This window comes from Sodiomyces alcalophilus, assembly GCF_042370955.1.
Source record: "Sodiomyces alcalophilus JCM 7366 unplaced genomic scaffold ACRALscaffold_1, whole genome shotgun sequence".
Lineage (NCBI taxonomy): Eukaryota > Fungi > Ascomycota > Sordariomycetes > Glomerellales > Plectosphaerellaceae > Sodiomyces > Sodiomyces alcalophilus.
In genome coordinates, this window is record NW_027263532.1 from 574315 (window position 1) to 597279 (window position 22965).

Genomic DNA, 22965 nt, shown 5'->3' on the forward strand with positions numbered 1-22965 from the left:
GACGGTTGTTCGTGTGATTGTGCATCGTCGCCGTCGACCGTCCTCGCCGCGACCGGCGGCGCTCGCAGGACATGATAGCCAGATCGCTTCAGGTGGGCATACACCTGATATTTCGGAAGTGTAATCTTGCCTCTCTCTCCTTCCAAACCGATGAAGAAAGCGTACGCCGCCTGCAAGCTCAGGGGAACGCCGTTCGCAAACTCTTTGTAATCATCGTACTTGTCCTCCCCCACTCCCGTCCCCGTCGAATCCGTGCCGCCCGGAGCGCCAGCCGCATCGGAACCTGCATCCGGGGCCTTCGCCTTGACCGCAGGGATAATCTCGCCCAACGGAACATCAGGCCACCAGAGATCCAGCGACCCGCGCTCGACCAGGAACAGCGCCTCCTCGGGGAGGAGCCACGTCTTTCCAATCGCCGGCTGCGGCGGCTTGAGTCCCCTGACCGACCGACCGAGCGACTTGAACAGCTGCCCCTTGGTCTGCTCCAGCACCACGACGAGGTCACGGACGTGGATCGACGGGTCGATGTTCCGCACAAACTCGGGCCGCGCGGCTTCCTCCGCGGTGCCCTTCGCCATCTCCTCCAGCGCCTGCGGCCAGTGGTCGGGGAAGTACCAGCCCTTGTTCCAGTCGTCCTTGTGGATGCGCGTGTACTGGAGCACCTCCTCGATGACGCGCCGGCTCGCCTCGAGCGCGTTGTCCTGCGCCCTGGTGCCGTGGGACTCAAAGTCCTTCTGGCCCTTCCGGATCGATTGCACCGCGATTCCTTTCTTGTGGAACATGGACGCGAACAGCTTCATGTCCAACGGGCCGTCTTCGCCGTCATCGTGCGCATCGGCCGCCGCTGCATCTTTCGGGGGATACCGCGCTGCTGAAGGATTGTCGTCGTCGTCGAGGGGCATGGTGCGGCTTTGGCACGTCGCGATCGCACGGCTTGGCTTGATATATCGGGGTTGATGGGTCGTGGGACGAGGTGCTCTCGCCACGGCGTTTGCAGAGGGTTTCACTGTTTAATTCGGATCTCTCTACTCTCGTGTCTGTCGTGGTTGATTTTAGGGTGGGGGGTGCAAGAGGGAGTGCAAGAGGAGGTTCAACAGGCCCACCCTGGCGGTACGTACCGATGAGCAACTACGGAAATACATACTACAATAATTATTCGCAGGTATTGAATTGGGTATCTTCTTCACCACACCTCCGATCAGACGGAACACTACAAACTCAACATGTTCAGACCGTTCATAAGTACGAGAGAAATGAATAAGCATGAGATAGCCAAGGAAGTCTTGATCCATCAAAATGCCAACTATCTACGCAATTCTTGCGCCCTGCATGACCCATAACGACATTGTGCCGCATCCGTCCTCGACATACGCCGAGCTTCCTGACCCCCGTCTCCTCCCTCACCTACGATACTGCCCAGGATACTGGCCCCAGCCTCCACTCGGAGGGGGTGGCTGCTGGTATCCGGGCGGTGGCGCTCCATAGCCCTGATGATGCGGCTGCGGTTGTCCATGATATCCCTGGGGAGGACCGTGTCCGTATGGCGAGTGTTGCGGGTGCGGTGGGGGCGGCTGGGCGCCATATCCGTCATACCCCCCATGACCTCCATAGCTGCCGGGTGCGGGCCCTCCATAATGGCCGGGGGGAGCTCCATAGCCGCCGGGCGGCGGGCCACCATACTGGCCCGGAGGTGGATGCGGCGGTTGTCCCCAACTACCGGCCGGCTGAGGCGGCTGGCTCGGCGGGGCCGCGGGGGATGTAGATCCGTAATAGCCCGCGCTCTCCCCTCCGCCCTCGCCGCTGTAGTGGTGCGACTTGTCCTCATCCCGGTGATAGCCGTAGTCTCCCTGTGCCGCCGGCTCGACCGTGGGCGCCCGGGGGCTCCGGTCCGAGCCATCCATCGCGCTACGATCCCGTGTCCTGATCTGGTTCCAGAGGGAGTTTTTGGTTTTGCCATGCCCGAGGCCTCCCATGGCACCACCGCAAACGTGCGAGATGGCCAGGCCTCGGTCGCGCTGTTGCTGGTTCAGCATGTGGTGCCCGTGGTTTTTGACCGACTCGGAAGAGAGCAGCTCGGAGATTTTGTGTCGAAGTGGATAATTGTTCGCCCATTCGCGGACAGTATTGAACATGTTGCGATGAATCTCGACGCTCTCGTCGCGGACCGCTGGATGGTGGTAGCAACGGAGAATGTCGTCGATGACCTCGTCGACAGGAACACCGGGATTCTCCCAGGCATACACAACACGGCTGGGGTTGGTCAGAAATGTCGTTGAACATTGTTTTTGAGGAGACAGGAATGGGGATCGCAACTTACGGCACAGTGTATTGTAGAATGGTGACGGAAATTCTACCGGCGCAAGAGTTGAGGATGTTCGTAAAGTGGTCCTTAGACAACATGGAGTGAGTAGGGTCGGTGCATGTAGGGTCGTCCCACGTATTGTACTGGGAATCCGCACTCGCACCGATAAGGCTGGACGATCCCTCCTTCAGCATCTTCGAGACCTGCTGGATGATGGGCTGGATGAATGGCGCGAGGAGCGCCAGGACGAACGCCGTAAGCGTCTCGCTGATGTGGTCGAGGAGCTTCTCCAGACCGGGAACCTTGGAGATGAAACGGTTGATGGCCTTGACAATCTTATCCCGGAACTGGAGGATAGGGTAGATCCGACGGGCCGTCTTGACCGGGTCAAAGTCGGCGCTCATACCAGGAACGATGTTGGTGTTGTCGCTGCTTCCAAAGAGAGAGCGAGAATTCTGCTGCGCCTGTTCGTCGGAGGACGCCTTCAGCGCCTGGGCTTCGCGAGCAAACCCGTCCCCAATGCCGGGCAACTGCTGAAGGAGGGCAATGAAGTTGCTCGACTCGGACGAGCTGGAAGCTTGTCCAAACACCCCACGCGCTTGAGTGTCCGAGTCCATCTTGGTCAAGTTCTGCGCATTGGCAACCGCCGCATTGAGCTCGTCGAGCTCAGACTCGTTCAAGTTGTCATTGACTCCTCCAATGACGGAATGCAGAAAATCCACACCTCCAAACGTGCCGGTGATGAGAGGAAACACCTTCTTCCCCCCAAGCTCAATCTCCGTGTCCACGCCGCAGTGCGGGTACACGTCGTGATAGCCAAGCTCGCGGAGTGCGAGTTCGCAATAATTGCTATGAGCGGAAAAGTCCTCTAGCGTATGGAGGGCCTGTCCCAAGCAGCGAAGCGCCTCGCAGAGGTCTGCTTCCTTGCCAGACGTATTTCCCGCTCCGCTGGTGTAGACCCTGCCGTAGTGGATGGAACGCCGCAGACTGAATCGGATGTAGCCAGCGCTCGTCGCCCAGTCGCCGGATTCGTTCGCAATGTAGTTCTTCATGCCTGTTCTGCTGTCTATCTCCGTCTCGACCGGACGAACAGGCGGTCTGAGCCTAGGATCGTAGTTTTGCGCATCATCAGGGTAGCCAAGGGGGTTGTCGGTATGTTCTTCTGCTCTATAGACGCCAAGTCTCTCTTCGGTGACTTCGAATTCCTCGGTTGCGTAGCCATGAGCTAGGAAAGAAAGAACCCATACCTGGAAGGGCACCATGTATCAGTAAAGCAATCACACTACTATCCATGGAATCAGCGAGACAAACCAAAATCCGAATAGTGGCCGCGTTGGCGCCCTTCAAGCTTGCCGTGTCAATAGCCTGACTGTAGTCTCTAAGCCAGTTTCCTTTGTTCCTTTCATTTAGCCAAAGCTGGTCACGATGCAGGATAAAGGACTTCCGGGACAGACGAACCAAAGTAGACGCGAGCAATGTTCAGGCTCGACCACTTTTTGCCATTCAGGAAGACGACGGTAGAGAGAAAGTCCTCGATATCTCCATGGCGAAAGTTGAAACCTTCGATTTGCGCGATGCTGGGGATATTTCCGGCTCCAAAGGCATACGCTTTGCCTGGTAATATGATCAAGGCCAGGCAGAGGACCAAGAACCAGGAGCCCCGGCTCCTACCGAGCCCGAGGAACCCCATGGGTGCTGGAGTACGCTTGTAGGACGTGGGGAATCGGCGGATTCGCTACGATGGCAGTCGTGACAAGGGATAGAGATTCCCGATAGAGCCCAGGTGGGAGACCACGGTTCTCGACAAATAGCAAGTGGGTAGAGTTGGGTTACATGCTTGGTCGGCCTTGAAAATCTATGTCACACGTGAAGTTACCCCGCGGTGACGATGCCAAGATAGGGTCTCATAGGAGGATCTTGCCCTATGGGAGTTGGAGCTTTCCACCAATTGACTAACTGTTGTGGTAGTTGTATGTGGGTCGGTATCGTCGCCGAAAGAGGCCGGTTCTCGGAGCGATCTATAGCTTAGTAATATATTATTTGATATTCCTAAATTGGGCGGTACGTAAGAATATCGCAAGGTAACGGTACTCAACAACGTATTCGTATAGTGGTTATTTGCTGGTATGGTACACGGACCTCGGCATGAGCGCTCGGATAGACCATCCGTCAGGGTTTCGGCCATGCATAACTTCATATAAAGCCAAGGTCTAGTTCTAAATCAAACGGGAACATCTCAAAGTATTATTCGTTCAGACGTCAACTTGATGCCCAGTTAACTCAACTAAGGTATTCAGCTCTGTCTGAGCAATGTTACAGAGATATTCTTTGATGACTATTCCGGTAGGTGATCACTTTGAGAACAGCCGTCGACATGCTGGGATGAGAGCATGAACCAACCCTCGTTCGCCCAAGGCAATCCGACATGACCACTCAGCTGCCCGTCGGTCGATTCAAATGGAACGTGTCTAAATTTCGGTTTATTCTTCTCTATCCGAAACCAGAGAGTTGAGTCTCTTTGCGAGACTCGGGGAATCTATGTTGCGAGGCCTGCCGCTGCTATACCAAGTCCAGCCCAGAGCCGTCATACGCCATGGCGCATTCCTACCCAAGCTCCTGCCTTACACCGACTTCTCCTTCATTGACCGGAAGAAATCCATCACACCTGTGAAGACGACCAGGAGGATACCACCGCCAGGTCCCAATCGGAGGACCTTGGGGACGAAGCCCTTGTAAAGAGCGGCGAAACCCTCCTCCTTGGCCACGGTGGCGACGGCGGGCCAGGCCCAGTTGTATTTGGGGGTCATGCCGGGGACCTTGGGGCTGTTCTGGATGCGCGACTTGACGACGTCCATGGGGGTGTTGAGGACGGTGCCGATGGTACCGCCGATACCGCCGGAGATGAGGTCGTTGGTCATCTGGGAGCCCTTGGAGTCGGCCTTGGGGAGCAGCTGGCGGACCTGGAAGATGCAGCCAAAGTAGCCGGCGTTCCAGAGGATGTGCCTCCACATGGTGCTCTCCAGGCCGTTGTACAGGGCCAGGGGGCCCTCGTTCCGGACGGTCTTCAGGACCACGTCCATCATGCCGTTGTACTTTCCGGCCGACGCCTTGTCCTGCAGGCGGATCTTGACGAGCTCGAAGGGGACGACGACGAAGGCCTCGGTGGCGCCGGCGGTGGCACCGGTCAGGATGGATAGGGACTGGTTCATCTTTTGGGCGCCGAACATGTTGCGATAGATCCGGCCCCATTCGTCGTTGGCCGCGAACTTGGTGGCGCGCTTGGGCGCCTCCATCAGGATGGGCGCGGTGATGCCGCGGTACAGGCGAGAAGGTCTGGCATTGGAAAGGAGCATTAGTTGTCTGGCCTGCTCTCGCGTCGGGTCATAAGGAGAGACAAGCGCATGGAAATATGATGAATGATATCCATGTCGGGACAGCACGTACCCCTCATGACGGATGATCTTGCGGAAGCAGTCAACCATGCCATTGTACGCGTCGGCGCCGGTTGCCGCACCAGTCTGCAATTGGCTACGGGTCTAGTGTCAGTTCGGTCGCCGGAGGGAGGAAGGCTCGGAGGATATCTGTAGTGGCACCTACACCCTTGTCTTGACGACATCCAACGGATACCTAGAGTAAATAGTTAGTAGGAGTATACGCCGAGGTGAAGCCCAGTCCGGGGACATCGCGTTCATGGACCGCGCAATCACGCCGCACACAGCACATGAAGCGGTGTAGAGTCGAAGACGTACATTACCAAGATCTAGACATTGTGTCGAGGCAGATCAGTAAAAGGCCGGCAAACCCGACGCACAAGAGTCCTGGCACTAACCTCCGAGACACCGGCAATGGCGCCTTGTTGACGAGTTAGCTACGCGGGGCATACTTGGGAAGACGAGTCGGGGAGTCGGGGCCAGAGAGGCCACGATTAGAGACAGACGAACCTGCGGCGAACTGGTAGACAAAGGGAAGAGGCTTGTCTTGCGACATTTTGACGGGCAGACTTGGCTTGGGAATCGCGGTCGCGCTGGGAACGGAAATCGAAAGGACAGATGCTTGAAGCTCGCGATACAATTATGGTGTGCGTGGATCAACGGATCGGATTTTTTTGGCTGGCATGCGCCGAAATCTCCGTACGCTGGATTGCAAGGGTAGCTGATTTTTTCCCTACCTCAGCCACTAGCGAAGTACCCAGACCAATTGTTCCTGAAACATCCCCAATGGGGTAAGATTGTCCGTTATCGGTGCTTTTGGCCCCACAATGCCTTTTAGCCTATTCGTGGGTCGGTGAGGAGAGATTTTCGGTGTATTTCGGTGAACAACGCCCCGACCATTGCCTACGAGGTATGGATGACGTGCCTCGAATTGTACCACGAAATGAACGTGCTCTGGGTTGTAAAGTCTTGCAAGTGTAAAGCAAATCTTCCATCTTTCGTATTACAGACTTTATTGAAGTACGAGGTTGAAAACCGGATTTAAACATGGATGTTGAAGACATGGAAGTAGTACAGATTGGCCTAGTATTCGTATGTCTGCCAGTTATCGTATTCGTGTTTCTTCTGATCCAAGTCATAGGTAACCCGGGCCATCATCTCAACCCAATCGAGAGCCTTCGCACCACGTGTTGCATGTGCAGGATGAGTACCTCAATAGGTTCCCCCGACTGGATTTTTTCCCCAATTCGAATCAGTTTGCCTGGGGGTTGTTCCGTCCCGAGATTAGATACGGGTCACTTTTGGATGCCAGTACCTAGGTACAGGTTTCAGCCCCTCCAAACACCCTCAATAAGTAGTACATTATGCCAAGGAGCAAGTACCTCTGTAGTAGGCCAAGGTACTCTTGTCCCTTGGGTTCACTCACAGTCCTCTGACGACACCGACCCCGGGGGCTTGCAGCCATTTGCCCCAGGTACAGTCAGGGACTGTTGGACGCTTTCGCCAGGGCGAGTTAGCCAGGGAAAGGGGTCGCTCGCTCACGGCAATCGGGTTATGGCTTTCCCTTCTATGCCATCGCACCCCCGCCACTCTTCGTGAACAATCTCTGCCTCTCTTCCTCCGTGGGGACTGGAGACTCTATCATTCTCTCCCTGTAAGCGATGCTCTCATTGACCCTCGCGCGGTCCGTCGTCCCTTTTCGTTTGGAGCAGCACCTCGGGATGGCTAGGACCTTCTTGCCGGCGTAGTCTGCCACGTTGACCGGAAAAGGCATGAATGTGTTGAAATATTTCCCGTTATCAATCTCAATCTCGATAATGTTGATCTGCAATACCTCTGGGTCGAAGTCGTCAATAGGGACTAGGTGGTCAAACGTGACGCCGTAATAGTCAAGCTCAAAACTGGGCCTTGCCGAGGTGACCACGCCGAGATACTCGTCTCTGACGACCATATCGCGCGCCGACCCTTCAGACACGGAATCTCCCTCGAGGATGGGTTCGCGACCGTAGAGCATTCGATAGGTTAGCTTGGCCAGTTCGGGCCCGGGGGGTTGCGGAAATTCCTGGCACCAGTGTCCGAGAGCCCAGGGGGTATCGGGGAGGAGCCTTTCTATGGCGACGGCAGGGCCCTCGATCTGGATCCGGAGGGGCTTATCGATAGGTGGAGGGTGCAATGGATGAACGGGCGTGCGTATACACGCGGGGATGTAGAGCTCAAGGGGCGGCTTGCCACGATTTGGCCGGACACCAAGGCGAGTCGCGCGAGGGAGGGGGTATTCCTCTATCTTCCGTGATAACTCGAACATGACAGATCGAGGGCAGCGTAGAAATCAGGTGTAAAGACGCTAAGAGATTCTTGGCGGTCGTGGTATTTGAGGAGAGGCCATGATCACCAGCACTAGCAGCGTACCTACGTTGTACACAAAAATTGCCCTGTTGATTCATGATAAGCCAATGTAGGTACCTACTTAGTACACATAGGTACTTACATATGAGTACCGGTACATGGTGGGCCGCGGGGCACTTTACGCGCACACAGCTGCAATGTGCATCCAGCCTACCCTCATCCGCGGATCCCTGCCATCGCATCCCTCCTCTGTCATCGTGCGCCTCCTTTGAGCTATTATTATACCCTTTTACAACCCGAGAATCACTGCGTCGTCAATCTACTCTCCTTGTCTCCCCTTCGAATACCCTAAGCTGCCAGTCGAAAGCCGACCGAGTCTTCTTTTCCCGCCGACGAATAATCCCGGTTGGAATCATCAAACGAAACGCGAACACAGCTACAGATCCAACCATCGCCATCTCCATCTCCATCCATCGCATCCGCCGGTTCGAACATCCGACACTACAAGTATCGCGCCGTAAAAACAAAAGAAAGGAAAATCTCGACAGCCCGTCTCCATTGTACCCTTCGCGCGCCGCTTCGAGCACCTTTAAACAGGCCGTGATCCTTCGAGACTCACAGCGAGGTGCAGTCGCCCCGCGCACGAAGGTCCCACCATCACCACCCTTGCCTCATGAGTCACCTACTCTGGAAATACTACTGGGACAACGATGTCGACAAGTTTCGACATCTGCTGGCTCCGGCCACCCAGACAGCTTCCCATCCTCCGTCCAAGAATCCCGCGGCGACTGTCGGGTCGTGGAGCCACTCTTCCGGCTTCCCAACCGGTCCGTGTGCCTCACCCCGAGCGGCAAACAAGTCACGCAAGGTCTCTGGCCCCGCGTCTGGTGCCTTTGCAGGAAAAGGCTCCGGAGCTCATGGCTTAGGGAAGGCCGAGGTCAACAGCCGCGACTATGCGGGTTTGACCATCCTTCTTCGTGCCGCTGCCTCCACCAGACCCGAGTCTGTCCCCTTCGTCCAGGCCCTGCTCGACCACCCGGCCACCGATCTCTACGCACAAGATACCGAAAGTGGCTGGAATGCCCTGCATCGCGCACTCTACGCCGGCAACATAACGATAGCCCGCCTCCTTCTCGAGAAAGAGCGTCGTCTCTTGACCGAGCAGGCCCCGAGTAGTGCCGTCGCGAGGGTAGGCCAGCTCATCAAGACCAAGGATCATGAGGGAAGCAGCCCCTTCGACCTATACAACTCGACAATCGCGATGCGGTCGATTAAAAGCTTGGGCGACCCGACCGATACGTGTTCGGAGTCGGGGAGCGACTCGGCTACCGATGACGACGAAGACCTCGACGCTGGTTCCGTCTCCCCATTCCACAACGCCACCGTGGGCGAGGAAATATTCATGTTCGGCAGCAACAAGAACCTCTCTCTTGGCGTCGGCGACGAAGATGATCGCCAATTCCCCGAGCGAATCCTTCTTCGACGACCGGATCACCTTTTGCGTCGATTTCTCGACGAATATTTGGAAAGAGTTAGGAACGATCCAACCTCGGGGGTATCACAGGCCGCTTTCGAGGTCGACGACGTGAACATGATCCCGGCGCTCACAAAATATAAACCACTTCTCATCCAAGACGCTGTTCTTTCCAAGTATCATAGCGCCATCCTTACTACCGACCCTATCTCCAATCTGTACATCTGCGGTATTGGCCTCAGCGGCCGCCTTGGCTTGGGCGACCTGAACACCCAGTTTCGCTTCCTCCCTGTCCAGGGCGGTCTTTCGGACAAGAAGGTCATACGGGTTGCGCTTGGCCAGAGTCACACCATGGCCCTTACCGATGCTGGCGAGTTGTGGACTTGGGGCTCCAACTCGAATGCCCAGCTGGGATACGCTCTGCCTCCTGCTCGCAAGGATGAGGAGCCCATAACCACCACGCCTCGACAGATATTCGGGCCGCTCAAGAAGGAATTCATCGTTGGCATTGCGGCCTCTTCCGTGCATTCCGTCGCCCACACGTCGAATTCTTTGTTTTGCTGGGGGAAGAACCTCGGCCAGCTGGGCCTGATGGACGCGGATTCCCGCTCGCTGGAAGTCCAGCCGACTCCTCGGAGAGTCGCCGTTTCGCTATTTTCCTCCAACATCATGGCCGTGTCGGCCATGGACAAAGCGACCACCTGCCTGCTAGAGGACAGCTCGGTCTGCGTCTTTACAAGTTATGGGTACAAGTTCCTCAAGTTCCCGGTGCCGGATGCCTTTACCAACCACCGGTTCGGCTCCCGCTTCGTTCTGTCCAAGCAGGATACGTCCCGGCACCGAGTCAAGTATATCACGTCCGGAGGGGAGACCATCGCTGCCGTGACGGGTCGTGGCGACCTCTTCACCGTCAATTTGAATCACCGGGCGGAGGCCGCCCCGGCAGCCACGTCGACCACCAATCCGGCCAAGATCAAGGAGGCCCTGACCACGCCCCAGTGTGTTTGGCAAGCTCGGAAGGATGGTGTCAAGTCGGTCAGCGTTGGCGAGCACGGGTCTGTCATCATCTGCACGGAATCGGGCGCCGTTTGGAGGCGTGTCAAGCGGGCCAAGGCCAAAGACGCCAGGCTCCCCGAATCGGCCGACGCCAGACGTAGCGACTTTAAGTTTCAACGTGTGCCCAGTGTCACCAAGGCGGTGGCGGTGCGGAGCTCGACCTTTGGGGCGTTTGCCGCCATTCGAAAGGACTGCGACGTGACGAGAGAGCAGATCCGTGTCCAAAGTCAGTCGCTGTGGGATGACTTGTCTCCACTGCTCGTGCTCCGGGGCTTCCAAGCCTCCAAGCCAGGAACCGGCGAAACGCAACAATCACTGAAGCTATGGGACGCCGATGCGTTGAGGGATACCCTCGGGGATCTCCCATATGAACTCCTCCAATCCCCTGATCTCGATGCCGATCTAGCGAAACATCTACGACTCGCTTCGTTCCGGCATTTCGACTTTGATGTGCTGCTCTCCACATCGTCGTCGCCGGACATCCGTATCCCTGCGCACGGCTGGATTCTAGCCGCCCGAAGCGCCATCCTTCGTGGGATGCTTACGGAGTACAGGCGCACTGGAGGATACGAAATGCCGGAGACACTTGTCATCCGAGAGCACGAGGGCAAGACACTCGTCCAGTTTCAGTCGATAGACTTGCTCTCCCTCGTCAACATACTAGTCTACTGCTATGACGACTCCATCGTTCCCGTGTGGAACTTCACTCGTCACGCTCCCCCCTTGGCATACAGATATCGTCAAATCCGGGTGGAGCTGATGAAGGTGGCGTCGAAGCTGCAAATGACAAAGCTCGAAGCAGCGGCTCGAATGCAAACCAGGGTGGAGAAGTCACTGGATAAAGACATGAAGGTGGCGATCCGCGATCCGCGCTTCTTTGACGACGCTGATGCGCTGATCGCCCTCGACGGCGACGAAGTGCCTGTGCACAGCCAACTGCTCCGCTTACGGTGTGCTTTCTTCGAGGGACTCTTCCACGGCAGGTCCGGCGGCATGTGGCTCGCAGGTCGCCGGGAGGCGCTTGGCGACGACGAACAGGTGACCGTCGACATGGCGCACATGGACCCAGACGCCTTCCGCTACGTCCTGCGCTACCTATATGCGGATGTAGGCGCGGAGCTCTTCGACGACACTGTGTCGTCGGACATTGACGATTTTGCCGACAAGGTGATGCAAGTCATGAGCATCGCCAACGAGCTGATGCTGGACCGATTGTCCCAGGTTTGCCAGCGCATCCTCGGTCGGTTCGTCAGTACGCGGAATGTCGCGGTGCTTCTGAACGAGATTAGTCCCTGCTCGGTGACGAAATTCAAAGATGCCGGCCTGGAGTACGTTTGTCTCCAGATGGAAACCATGTTGGAAAATCACTACTTGGACGGGTTGGACGAAGCACTCATGGAAGAACTCGACGCTGTTGTCCGGCAGAACCAGATGGCCCAATGCCCGTTTGCCCGGACCCGGGAAATGGAATCGCTAATGTTCGAACGGTATCCCGAGCTGGCGCATGACATTGAGGAAGAACGCCAGGTACGGGTGAAGGAGATGGCCTACAAAGCCTCTCAGAAAGACGATGACAAGAAGTTGTTGTCATCCTCGTTCCGGACAAGGTTTGGCAGTTTGGACGACGGCACTGCGGTCTCTCCCGTCCAGGACAAAATGCGGCGGAAAGCCAAGGTTGCGCAAACCGAGTCGGGCAGTCCGCTGCTGCGGGCCAAGGGATCCCACGGAGACCTCATGTTTGATATGGATGACGAAGAGGGGTTTCCTGCAGCCAGTCTTACCTGTTCCCCTCCGCAGAGGGCGGCCAACGGAAAGGGGTCTGTTGACGCCTCCCGCCTGCCTTTGCTGTCCGGCCCGGAACCAACAGTACCATCTCCTTCGTCGAGCTTACCACGGCAGAGGTCCGTCCTCTCTCACCGTACGCCACCTTGCTCACCCAGTCAGGGCCCTCATAAAACCCCAGCATCTGGCGGCAGTCCTTGGGGAGCGGCCGCCCTGCCGACATCAAGGATGGACTTGCGCGAGCTCTTGACGGGACCGCCGGCCAAATCCGCGTTATCGGCCAGCATCGAAGCGCAAAAGTCGCCGGAAGCGTCGGTCCGACCGCCGCCGCCGCCAAAGATGTCCCAGAAAGAGCGGAAGAAGCAGCAGCAGGCACAGGCTGCGGCAGAGCAGGCTGCCCGGGAGGCCGAAACCCAACGGTCGAAGATGGTATGGGACCCGGAGACGGCCAAGAGCAAAACGGCGCCCTGGAAGGTGGTCTCGGGTGGACCCAAGCGGCCACTGCGAGATGTCATGGCGGCCGACGCGTCCCGGCCCGCGGCAGCGCCCGGCATGGCCACGGCTGCCTCCCCTATCACTAAGCCGCTTGTGGCGTCCGAGTCTTCCCCCCAGTCCGTTCGGCGCACGGCGTCTCCGGACACGCGTTTCTCGGGACAGCCTCGGGGCAGCAAGCCGTCTCCAGCTCCGACGTCGGCCTCGACCTCCGCCGCCGCGCAGTCGTCTCCGAAGCCGCTTACCCCCCATTCCCGGACGTATATAACCCCGGCTCGGCAAGCGGAGCCGATATTGGGACTGGCCATGTCCGACATTATCGGACAACAGAGGCGAGAGCAAGAAGTGGTGCGGGCGGCGGCGGCGAAACGGTCGATGCAGGAAATCCAGCAGGAGCAGGAGTTCCAAGAGTGGTGGGACCAGGAGAGCCGGCGCGTCCAGGAGGAAGAGGCCAGGCGGGCCGGGGTTGCGAAACAGCGGGAAGATAGGGAGAAGAGTCAACGGGGTGGGGCTCGGCGTGGACGGCGGGAGAGGGGGGGCAAGAAGGGGGCTGAAGATGGTGCTGGTCGCGAGGTGGGGGTTGTCGCGGACGGCGGCGGCTCGGGGCAGAGTGGTAGACAGCAGAAGAATCCCAGGGGAAGAGGAGGCCGACAGCGTGGGAATGGCAGGACCTCCAGTACTGCAGCGTGAAGGCATCTCCTGGGTTGTGCGTTGATATATACTAGACAAGAGAGGGGACAAGTGAGGGCGTCTGAGAGATGATTTAGGGCCAATATTTTGCCCCGGTGCGCAGGGTATCGCGATGTACTATGGAGGAATGGCGTTTAGGTCAAGCATGCATCGGGTTTAGTTCCCTTTCTTTTGGTGGGACGAGTTGACGAACACGGTTGTTTTGGCTTGTTCTTTAGAGACCAGAGCTTGCGAGAGAGATGAATGGCATGGTTTTTCAGACTGGATATATGATTGCCTGTATAACAGAGAGTAGGGCTAGTTGGGAAACTTACTAGAGTGGTGTTCCCAGAAGATGATATAAAGAACGGACCTTTCAAAAGGGGGAGTGGAGGACAGTGAAGGAGAGAGAGAGATGGGGGCTGGGTTGAAGAAGACGAAGAGAATATGGCCATGGACGGACACGAAGCGCTGTTGGACGTTGCCATGCCATAGACGCGGTTGGTGAGGTGTAGTTTCAGCAGGCCTGCCTATTGCCTTGACACTGGATGTTGAGAATAGGCCAACCGTACGAAGTAGGACTGGGTTGCATCGAGACCCTTTCTGTTGGGCCCAAGAAAAGTCGACAAGTTCAGTCGATAGATAACTGTCGAGTTGGGAAGTGGTTGGCGGCGAAGGTTGGGTCACTTGGGAGCTCATTTACCACTCGTTGGCGAGACAGATGATGGGATTCGTCTCCTGCAGGCATCGATGGTCGAAGTAGGGGGGTTCCCATTCCAGCCGCGCGAGACCAGGCACACTTGTGTGACGTACATTGCATTCCTGCTTGCGACGGAGGACCGGGCAGACACGTGGATCGGCCGAGACGGGAGTTTGCTGTGCCTTGCTGCCGTTGGAAGTTGAGTCGAGGACGATGGAACTGGGAAGCTGGAATATGCATATCAGATCGGGGGAAATGGATTATAAGACCTGATATCTGACGAGTTAATTGGCTACCCCAGCTTGTACGACCCTTGGTACTTGTACCATTCGGCCGCATTGGATAAGGTAGTGATATAGGCGCTGGCAGCAGAAATCGAGTGTGACGGTGATGGAGGAGTGGGTATGGAGGTCAGGCAGCAGACTGCTCGTGATCCAGGGTGGATAATAATTAAGGCGTACCGTATCGAGTGTACGTACCTTAGCGAGGTGCCCGGTATGACTCAGCATAGACACAGTCGATCTATGAAATTATACTTTGTATTTTTTGTGTGGGGAAAGCTCCACAAAGCAACAGTCATGAGTATTGTATTTTCTCGGTTACAACGTATCTATGAAAGGTACAGGATACGAAAGCTGTCTTATCAATACCAATATTTCCCTCAAGTTGTAGTAAAGACATTATGTACACCACAGGTAATCCAAGTACTCACTACGAAAAGAAAGATCTCGTTGTGGATGGGTACCGTACCACGTACGGAACCTCCACACTGTCCTGACCAGCGAGCTCAATGCATAATTCTTCCAACCCGCACGCCATCCTTTCATCCATTGCCGCCTTCTCCTCCCACACCCCCACGACAGGCCAGTCCCTGCACCTTCAAGGCACCTGGAAGTGGAGCTACACTGCTTCGAGCGAAAGGTCCAGGCTTCCTGGATGACGGCACAGGGCCGCTGGTACGGCTTTGAACTGTACGGACCGACCTAGCAGGGCTAGCACAGCACCACGCTCTCCACGCTTCCACATCACGAGGCCTGTCCCCTTGACGATGCGCATCCGTGTCGCGTTCTCGTCTTTATACTCATCCATCTCGTCCATTTGCGTTGAACTACCCTCGTCGTAGTTTCTTCGCTCAGACCATCATCTTTTCTTATTCCGACCTATCAGGCCTTTCACTCCTCTCCGCCCGCTCTCCTCCCTCCTCCCCCTTGGCTTGGCCCATCAAGCCATCAATACAACGTACTTTGGCCAAGGAAACCGGTCAGGGCCTCATCTATTATTATTATCTTTTATTTCCGTCCCTTTTTCGCAAGGTGGACAACTCGTTGGAAATACGTATACAACGTACTCGATCCTTCCCTCGCCTCAACGTTATCTATACAAGACTCCACCCATCCCGTCGTGTGCGCTTATCATGGTGGATTGACGCTGTGGGTGCGGCAGTCAGTTAGTACCTCCGGGCAGAGAGACAAGAGTCAGCAGAGAGGGCGCCCTCGAGGATGGATGAGCAGGGTCGGTGGCTTCTCGAAATCCATTCCGACATCACTCACCCCACCGCACCGGCTTCACCGACTCCATCAACCTCCCAGCCTAACCACCCAGCACACAGCGGAGAGTGCATTCTTTCCAGGTTGGGCTGGGTGCCAGCACCTACTCATTCCATCGAGCGAATCGCCACCCAAATCCCCCAGTCGTCTCCTCCCGTTCGTTTTCCTCCCGACTCGACTCGACATACATCATGCACCAGCAAGCCCGCCGCCCACCGCGAGTCGCGTCCCCCGCCTCGTCTCCGCAGATGAATCCTTTTCGGTCAAACAACCAGAGGGAAGGGGCCGCCGCTCCTCGTGCGAGGGCCGGGTCGGGGTCCATACCTCGTGACCCTAGTAGCTCTCCCAGCACCGATACATCGGGTCCCTCTGCCGAGTCCTACAAGAAGTTGGATCAGATCATTCAGGTAAACTTATATGCCTACTTACGCTGCGCTGTTCCGACACCGGGGTGGAGGGCAAGACGAGAAGGGGCCAAAGCTGACTGACTATATTTCCCAGAATTTCCACACCAAAGCCGCTTCGGTCATTCTCGACTCGCGCATGAACCTCCGATATACTTCCGGGACTAAGGGCTCCGGGAGTAGGAAGATCAACAAATGGGTCCGTTTTCCTTCCCCGCCCTCCGTGCAACCATAAAGAACAGCCGTCACTGATGCCCTCGATGTTTGCAGTTCCAACTCGACACCGAAGACTTTGAGGATTTCAAAGAAGACCTCCGCACTTGGAGGACCTGCAGCGTCCTCGACAACAAACCCCCGCCACTCGTCATCGAAACCTACCTGCATACGTCGCGTCTGAACCCGAGCCAGACTCTTGTCATCGTCGACGAACATGGAAAGAGGTGGGATGTCATGGAGGCTCTCAATACGTTTGGTTCGAGCGAAGATTCCCCGGGCCATCCCACGCGACGAACCACCGAGGTCGTCCTTGAAAGATGGCGTATCGAACTGAAGACCGACTCGTCCATCGACCTCGACGAATTCGGTCCACTTTTACCAACCATTTATAAGAAAATCATCGTCTTTTTCCGCTCCCTCTTTGTCACCACCAGAGTGACTCCGGCCTGGAAGGTTTCCCAACAAGCCTTGACCAAAGGCGTACATCCCGCGCTAGAACCACGGTGCCGCATCCGAGCCGGCGACACCCATCTCCACGGCCTCGATCCCGTTCGGTATCCGCTGTACGACGGTCCGGGCGACGTGGTGACAGACTATCTGTTTGGGGACCTAGAGGTCCCCGTCGGCCGACTGGTGACGTCGGTCACATATCGGAACGAGTGCACATTTCGCATCGAGAATTCCGAATCGCTGCTGAGCTCGCGTTTCATGGGCATCGATGAAGATTACTTTAAGCCCTCGTTGCCCCTGCGCTCGGCGCCTCGCCAGCAAGAGGCCGAAGCCGGCTCGCTCCCCTCGCATCGCCGTGGCCAGGGTGCTTTCCAGCCGCCTCAGACCTATGGCAGTCTATCGACCTTCCACGGAGAAGGCGCCATCGCGACGAGTCCTATTACGGCTCTCAGATCCGTTCGCGTTCCGGGGTCGGACACGAGCTCGCCGCCGGGATCGGTTCCCGCCAGCGTCGAGCAGAACCCTCCCAATTCCCTTCCCGTGACGGCCATGAGGCAGCAGCTACGTGGTGCCGTGGGCGGCAGCGGCGTCCGGCGTCCCTCGGTGTCGTTCCAGCCGTTCAAAGCCGGCTCACTGTCGGGATCTCCCATGTCGCGGACATTGGAGTCGGAGTCGTCGGCTTCTCCCTCTTCGGTGACACGTCCACCGGGCATGGGGGCCCTCTATCAACCGCGGAACCGTACGTCTCTGACGGCTGGCATGCCTGCCTCCCTCCGCGGCGGACCGCCGGCGGCCGAGCCACCGTCCAGCTCTCCCAGACCAGGCTCGACCAGCCGGTACAGCAGCAGCTTCACGCACCGTAGGGGGCGCCATTCGATCGGCGGCGCAAGCAAGGCCGATGATGAGCAGGGGAGCAGTGGAAGGCAGAGCCTGTCCTCTTCCGTTGCGCAACCTGGATCGGGCCTCCTTGCGGAAACTGGGGCCAACGCGAGCTCCGGCTCGCTGCAGACGGACGATGATCAGATATCCGAGTTTCTCAAAGCGCTGGACAGCAAGAAGACGCTGAAAAGCTTTGAGCCCACGAAGAGGGGCGAATCCGCGACCAGCAGGACGGTCGCCCAGCTCTCCAAGTTTCACGCCATGCGGGATTCAAACAACGCCCTGACCGATTACATGGTGTCCTCTTTGCAGATGCAGCGGTCTTCGAGCTCGTCTAGCCGCCAGCTGTCCAATGTGCCCAGCATGGCCGCACCGGCATCGGCTTCCATCTCCTCCTCGCCCGGGAAGCCCCTGTCACCGCACACGCCACACACGCCCGTCGTCCCGTCACGGCTCAGCGAAAACGAAGTCATTCGGTATGGTACATCTCGACCCAGGACGGAACGGGTGAGCACAGCGCCGCGCGAAGGCGGCGCCAGCGAGGCCAGGAGGGAGGACACGGCACGAACGACAAGCACGGCAACGACGACGAAATCGACGACCCGGGAAGGGGGAACCACAGCGATCGACATCCCCATGTCGCCGCGGGTGGGTACGCACCAGCGCCGGTCGAGCTCTGCTGCGCAGCAGAACCGGGCGCTGGCGGATGACGAGGAGGGGGATCTCGCCTTCGCAGCCAACCGGAGCGTGAGCCTCGGGGCCGAGGATCGCGAGCCGCCGACGCTCAGCATGCTCCTAGGTCGCCACGCGGCAACAGAAGCCGCATCGAGCGCCGGTGAAGCGTCGTCGCTGCAGCCGGCGGCGGAAATCCGGTCCGTCGGATCAGCAGACACGACGGCACACCACGGATCGTCGGACGGGTCGAAGCCTCCGGGGGGGCTGATATCGGCGCCGTCGAGTTCGCCGTTTGGGAGGCGGCGGTATATGGGCATGACGTCGACGGCGGGCCGCGGCCAGACGCCGCCGCAGTCGTCGAGGGGGAGCTTCACCGGGTCGATTGGCCGTTTTGGCTATGGGCGCGGCGAGAACGAGACGATGGATGACGAGCCGTTGCTTTTCGACATGTCGGAAATGGATGCGCAGAGCAGGCGCAGTGTCGAAGAGGGACGCGGTGCCGGACATGTGGGTTCCGGGTCGGGAGGTCGGGCGGAGTTTGAACCCCGAGGCGTGTCTCGCAGGGGGTGGTAGGGTGCTGGGATCAGCCCTTCAACTATGGCATGGGTGATGACATTCATGGCCAAACCTTTCGGTTGGAATACGGAAGCTTATCCTCGTCTTGGGACATGGAATATGTCCTTACGAGTACCCAAGCAGAGTTGGGTAGGGCGGGTAAACCAGGGGCCGGGGACAAATAGGACGGAAGGAAGATTCCCAGAGCGGGAGGACGGACAGGTAATCCCTCGGGCTCAGGTTCAGTGCATTGTAGGACGGGGACATATGGCTATCTCTTTTGGAGTTTGGCTCGACTTCTCATACATAGCGGTCTCTCTCGGCCAGGCACTTCTCTGGTGTTATGTTCCCCTCTATCTCTCTAGCTAGTGGCGTCGTTTTGTTTTTCTTCTTTTCTTTTTCTTCTCATCTTCTCATCAGTGGTTTGGGGGTCGGGGATGATGGGTCAGGAGTTGGACGGTTCCAGTTCAGAATAAGTGGCTTGCAGGTGGTCTGCCTTTAGAGTGTATAAAGAGAATGGAATAAAGACAACTGATGCGATTTACGAATACGCTTCATGGATTTGGCCTTGATATGTTGCGAAGCTGAAGACAGAGCCGACAGCATCGCATCACAAAGGACTGGAGTCGCGATGCTAACGTAATACGGTGGCGGTGCAAATCTGATGACGAAGCATGTGGCAACGTGAGGCGTCAGCTGGAGGCCGCCGCACGTCACCGTCTAACTGTACTCCGTGGTACTTGCACACCCAGCAAACGAGGCTGCCTCCTAAATTACTTGTATTGTCCTGCTTCCTAACCTCCTTCATCCCCTCTCCCCTCGGATAGATCTACGCCTCTCTTCTTGCTTCCCATCTATTCTTTCTTTTTTTCGCACTCAACTCGCGCGGCGCTTAATTTCCAAACTCAACGGTTTTATCGTTTCCCCGTCTATATACCGAACTGTCTCCTAAACCCTGACATCATCGTAACGAGCGTCACCCCCGTCCGTCTATTGCCTCGTGACCACCACATACAACAAACAAAGCATCAGTCAGTCGAGCTTTATCACATCTATAACTTAGTTTGCTCGGTCCGCCGTTTCCTCGTTGCCATGTTCCGAGCCGCCGCCGCAGGGCCCTATGACGAGGGTGTTGGTGTGTTCTTCTCCCATCCCCTCCTCTCGCCTTTCTATGCCCTCGTCCCCTCGTCAAAGACAAAGTCGGACTTGGCCCACTGACCATACGCAGCCAAGGCAACCGATGAAAATCTCACGTCGGAGGACTGGGGCGCCATTATCGAGCTGTGTGACCGTGTCGGCAGCGATCAGAATGGGCCCAAGGAAGTCGTTCAGAGCATGATCAAGCGCCTGGCACATAGGAACGCCAACGTCCAGCTCTACACACTCGAGGTGAGTTGTTAGCTACGACGCCACTCCTTATCCATATTTCTCGTTTCTTGAAAGTATCCGCTGACCTGGTTCTACTTGACCTCAGCTCGCCAACGCCCTCAGCCAAAACTGCGGCAAGGACGTGCACCGCGAACTCTCCAGCCGGGCCTTCACCGACGCGCTGCTCAAACTGGCCAACGATCGAAACACCCACACCCAAGTCAAGGCGAAGATTCTCGAGCGCATGAAAGAATGGTCCGACATGTTCAATAACGATGCCGACCTGGGCATCATGTACGACGCCTACTACCGTCTGAAGCAGAACAACCCTACCCTGCAACCCCCCTCGGCCCCTCAAAAGACGGGTCTCACCGACGTAGATCGCCAGAAGGAAGACGAGGAGCTTCAAATGGCCCTGAAGCTCTCGCTGCAAGAGGAGGAGCGGAAGAAGAAGGCCGCAGAACCCGCCTCTTCGTCGGAGGGCGCGAGCGCCGGCCCGTCGGGTACCCAGCCCACCACCCAGCAACAACAGCAGCAGCAGCAGCAGCAAGCGCAGCCAGTTCCCGCCGGTACCACGGCCGCCACCGTGTCGAGAGTGCGCGCCCTCTTCGACTTTGTGCCGTCCGAGCCCGGCGAGTTGGACTTTAAAAAGGGCGACGTCATTGCCGTCTTGGAATCGGTCTACAAGGACTGGTGGCGCGGCTCGCTCAAGGGGAAGACGGGCATCTTTCCGCTCAACTACGTCGAGAAGCTTACCGACCCGACTCCCGACGAGCTGGCGCGGGAGGCGCAGATGGAGGCCGAGGTCTTTGCCGAGATCAAGAATGTCGAGAAGCTGCTTACCCTCTTGAGCACGTCGAACAGCGCCCCGAGAGAGGAGGACAATGAGGAAATCTCGGTAGGTTCCGTCTTTCTTCCCCTCCGATATGATTATCAGGGACGGAGGACGGGAGGAACTCTGCAGTTGCTGATACAGAACGGAAAATAGAAACTCTACCACCAAACACTAGCCATTCGGCCAAAGCTGATCAAGCTCATTGAGAAGTATTCTCAGAAGAAAGGTGAGATGTCCGACGGCCGACCGTCCAAGGCGCAACGTCGCTAACATTGTCCTCCCAGACGACTTCACCCAGCTCAACGAGAAATTCATCAAAGCTCGGCGAGACTACGAAGCCCTTTTGGAGTCCTCCATGTCGCACCCTCCTCAGCCCAGCTTCCACCACTATGCCATGAGGCCCGCCCAGCCTGGCTACCATCCAGCAGGGCCTCAGGGGGTTCCTCAAGGCGCTCACCCAGGGGCTCCTCAAGGCACTCACCCAGGGGCTCACCAAGGGGCCCCCCAAGGGGCCCCCCAAGGACCGCCCCAGGGTCATCATCCACAAGGTCCTCCCGCCTCCCACGGCCAACCTCAGCAGGAACAGGGCTATTATCCGCCCACGCCACAAGGTGAATTACCTTGATTTGAGTTCTGAATAAAATAGAATCATGCATCCTGACAGTGACCCTTCTTTTGTCATAGACCAACCTCAATATCCTCCCCATCCCAGCCCCTCGCCCAACTTGCGACGCCCTAGTCAACCCGCTCCCGCCCCTTTCTACGTAGCCGGCACCGAAGTCCCGTCCCAGCCGGCCCACCCGGAGCCCCGCCAGCAACCGGAGCCGATCCAGACGTCATCCCCGCCCCCGATCCCGACTCCGTCCAATCCCTATGGCGCATATCCGCACCAGCCCTCGGATCAGCACCGCCAGAGCACCTATGGAGCCCAGGAACTGGCCACGTCCGTCTATGACTCTCCGATTGCACCTCAGAACCCCATGTCCGCAGCGACCTACTCTTCTCCCGCCTACTCCCCTGATGACCAGAATACCAATGCCGGCTCGGGCTCCGCCAACGCACCGACACCTGCCGCCTTCCAGCCCTCCCAGCCTTCGTACCAGAGCTACCAGCCGCCTTCCGCCCCTCAAGCCGCGCCTGACGGGTATAGCAGCGCGCCGTCCCAGGCCCCGCCGCCCGTGCCGACAGGCGCACCCCCGTCGGCACCGTCTGGGTCGGATCGGACCAACGTGTTCACCCCTCCTCCCCTTCGGCCCGGCGGTGCGGCCTACGACGCGAGGCAGGGACTCCCAAGCCAGAACGGCGGGCCAGCGTCGCCGCAGTACAAGGCGTACGTGCCACCTGGCGCCTAGTCGGGGTGAATTTAGGGCACGGGAGTAGGGATGTGGCCAGGACCGACACGTGCTTATGTTGTTCTTCGAGCGTCTGCAGTTGAATGTTGGCCAACTCGTGATTTTGCGCAGGTTAAAATGGGTGGCTATAACTTTGTATTGGAGGAGTTGCTTGAATGAAATGATAATGAAAGCAGTCTTGCTGTTTCGTCCTCATGGGTGCCTGTTTGATGTTATGAGCGCGAGGAGTTTCTGCCATGTCGTCTGCGTTGAAAAGAGGCCGAGGATCGAATATAGGGGTACGGTATGGACGACAGACGGCCGAGAAGAATGCAGTTGAAGACGTTAAAAGTCAAAGACGGCACGGCACGTATGGTCGACACATTTATTCACCTGAAAAAATCATCGCGAGTCATATACACATATAAGACGCCCAAGAATTGCCATCCCATC

The 22965-nt window shown here is 57.4% G+C and overlaps 7 protein-coding genes across 7 annotated transcripts; 3 read left to right on the top strand and 4 right to left on the bottom strand.

Moving 5' to 3' along the window:
* Positions 1-1025: 1025 nt before the first annotated feature.
* On the bottom strand, positions 1026-4162 carry ACRALDRAFT_1039377 (uncharacterized protein). Its single transcript, XM_071015134.1, has 4 exons — positions 3761-4162; positions 3614-3693; positions 2318-3549; positions 1026-2250 (listed from the first exon to the last, which is right to left on the bottom strand). The coding sequence occupies exons 1-4, from the start codon at positions 3990-3992 to the stop codon at positions 1401-1403; spliced, it is 2394 nt and encodes a 797-aa protein (XP_070878479.1). The 5' UTR covers positions 3993-4162; the 3' UTR covers positions 1026-1400.
* Positions 4163-4532: 370 nt separating this feature from the next.
* On the bottom strand, positions 4533-6431 carry ACRALDRAFT_1039375 (uncharacterized protein). The gene is made up of 6 exons (XM_071015133.1): positions 6244-6431; positions 6132-6154; positions 6052-6062; positions 5900-5929; positions 5747-5830; positions 4533-5635 (listed from the first exon to the last, which is right to left on the bottom strand). Exons 1-6 carry the CDS (start codon positions 6287-6289, stop codon positions 4924-4926), a joined length of 906 nt encoding a protein of 301 aa, XP_070878480.1. The 5' UTR covers positions 6290-6431; the 3' UTR covers positions 4533-4923.
* Positions 6432-6942: 511 nt separating this feature from the next.
* On the bottom strand, positions 6943-8239 carry ACRALDRAFT_1079423 (uncharacterized protein; the record flags this gene model as incomplete). Its single annotated transcript, XM_071018900.1, has 3 exons — positions 6943-8013; positions 8147-8165; positions 8222-8239. The coding sequence occupies 3 exons, from the start codon at positions 8237-8239 to the stop codon at positions 7301-7303; spliced, it is 750 nt and encodes a 249-aa protein (XP_070878481.1). The 3' UTR covers positions 6943-7300.
* Positions 8240-8752: 513 nt separating this feature from the next.
* Positions 8753-13573, top strand: ACRALDRAFT_2023654 (uncharacterized protein; the record flags this gene model as incomplete). The annotated part of the gene is made up of 1 exon (XM_071020150.1): positions 8753-13573. The coding sequence occupies one exon, from the start codon at positions 8753-8755 to the stop codon at positions 13571-13573; it is 4821 nt and encodes a 1606-aa protein (XP_070878482.1).
* Positions 13574-13870: 297 nt separating this feature from the next.
* On the bottom strand, positions 13871-14832 carry ACRALDRAFT_206398 (uncharacterized protein; the record flags this gene model as incomplete). Its single annotated transcript, XM_071022026.1, has 6 exons — positions 13871-13886; positions 13926-14198; positions 14259-14471; positions 14549-14675; positions 14728-14753; positions 14819-14832. The coding sequence occupies 6 exons, from the start codon at positions 14830-14832 to the stop codon at positions 13871-13873; spliced, it is 669 nt and encodes a 222-aa protein (XP_070878483.1).
* Positions 14833-15268: 436 nt separating this feature from the next.
* ACRALDRAFT_1047163 (uncharacterized protein) lies at positions 15269-19545 on the top strand. The gene is made up of 3 exons (XM_071015485.1): positions 15269-16206; positions 16301-16402; positions 16474-19545. The coding sequence occupies exons 1-3, from the start codon at positions 15991-15993 to the stop codon at positions 18994-18996; spliced, it is 2841 nt and encodes a 946-aa protein (XP_070878484.1). The 5' UTR covers positions 15269-15990; the 3' UTR covers positions 18997-19545.
* A 525-nt stretch (positions 19546-20070) lies between these two features.
* Positions 20071-22533, top strand: ACRALDRAFT_2038323 (uncharacterized protein; the record flags this gene model as incomplete). Its single annotated transcript, XM_071020865.1, has 6 exons — positions 20071-20113; positions 20207-20367; positions 20453-21244; positions 21335-21407; positions 21466-21792; positions 21866-22533. 6 exons carry the CDS (start codon positions 20071-20073, stop codon positions 22531-22533), a joined length of 2064 nt encoding a protein of 687 aa, XP_070878485.1.
* Positions 22534-22965: the final 432 nt, after the last annotated feature.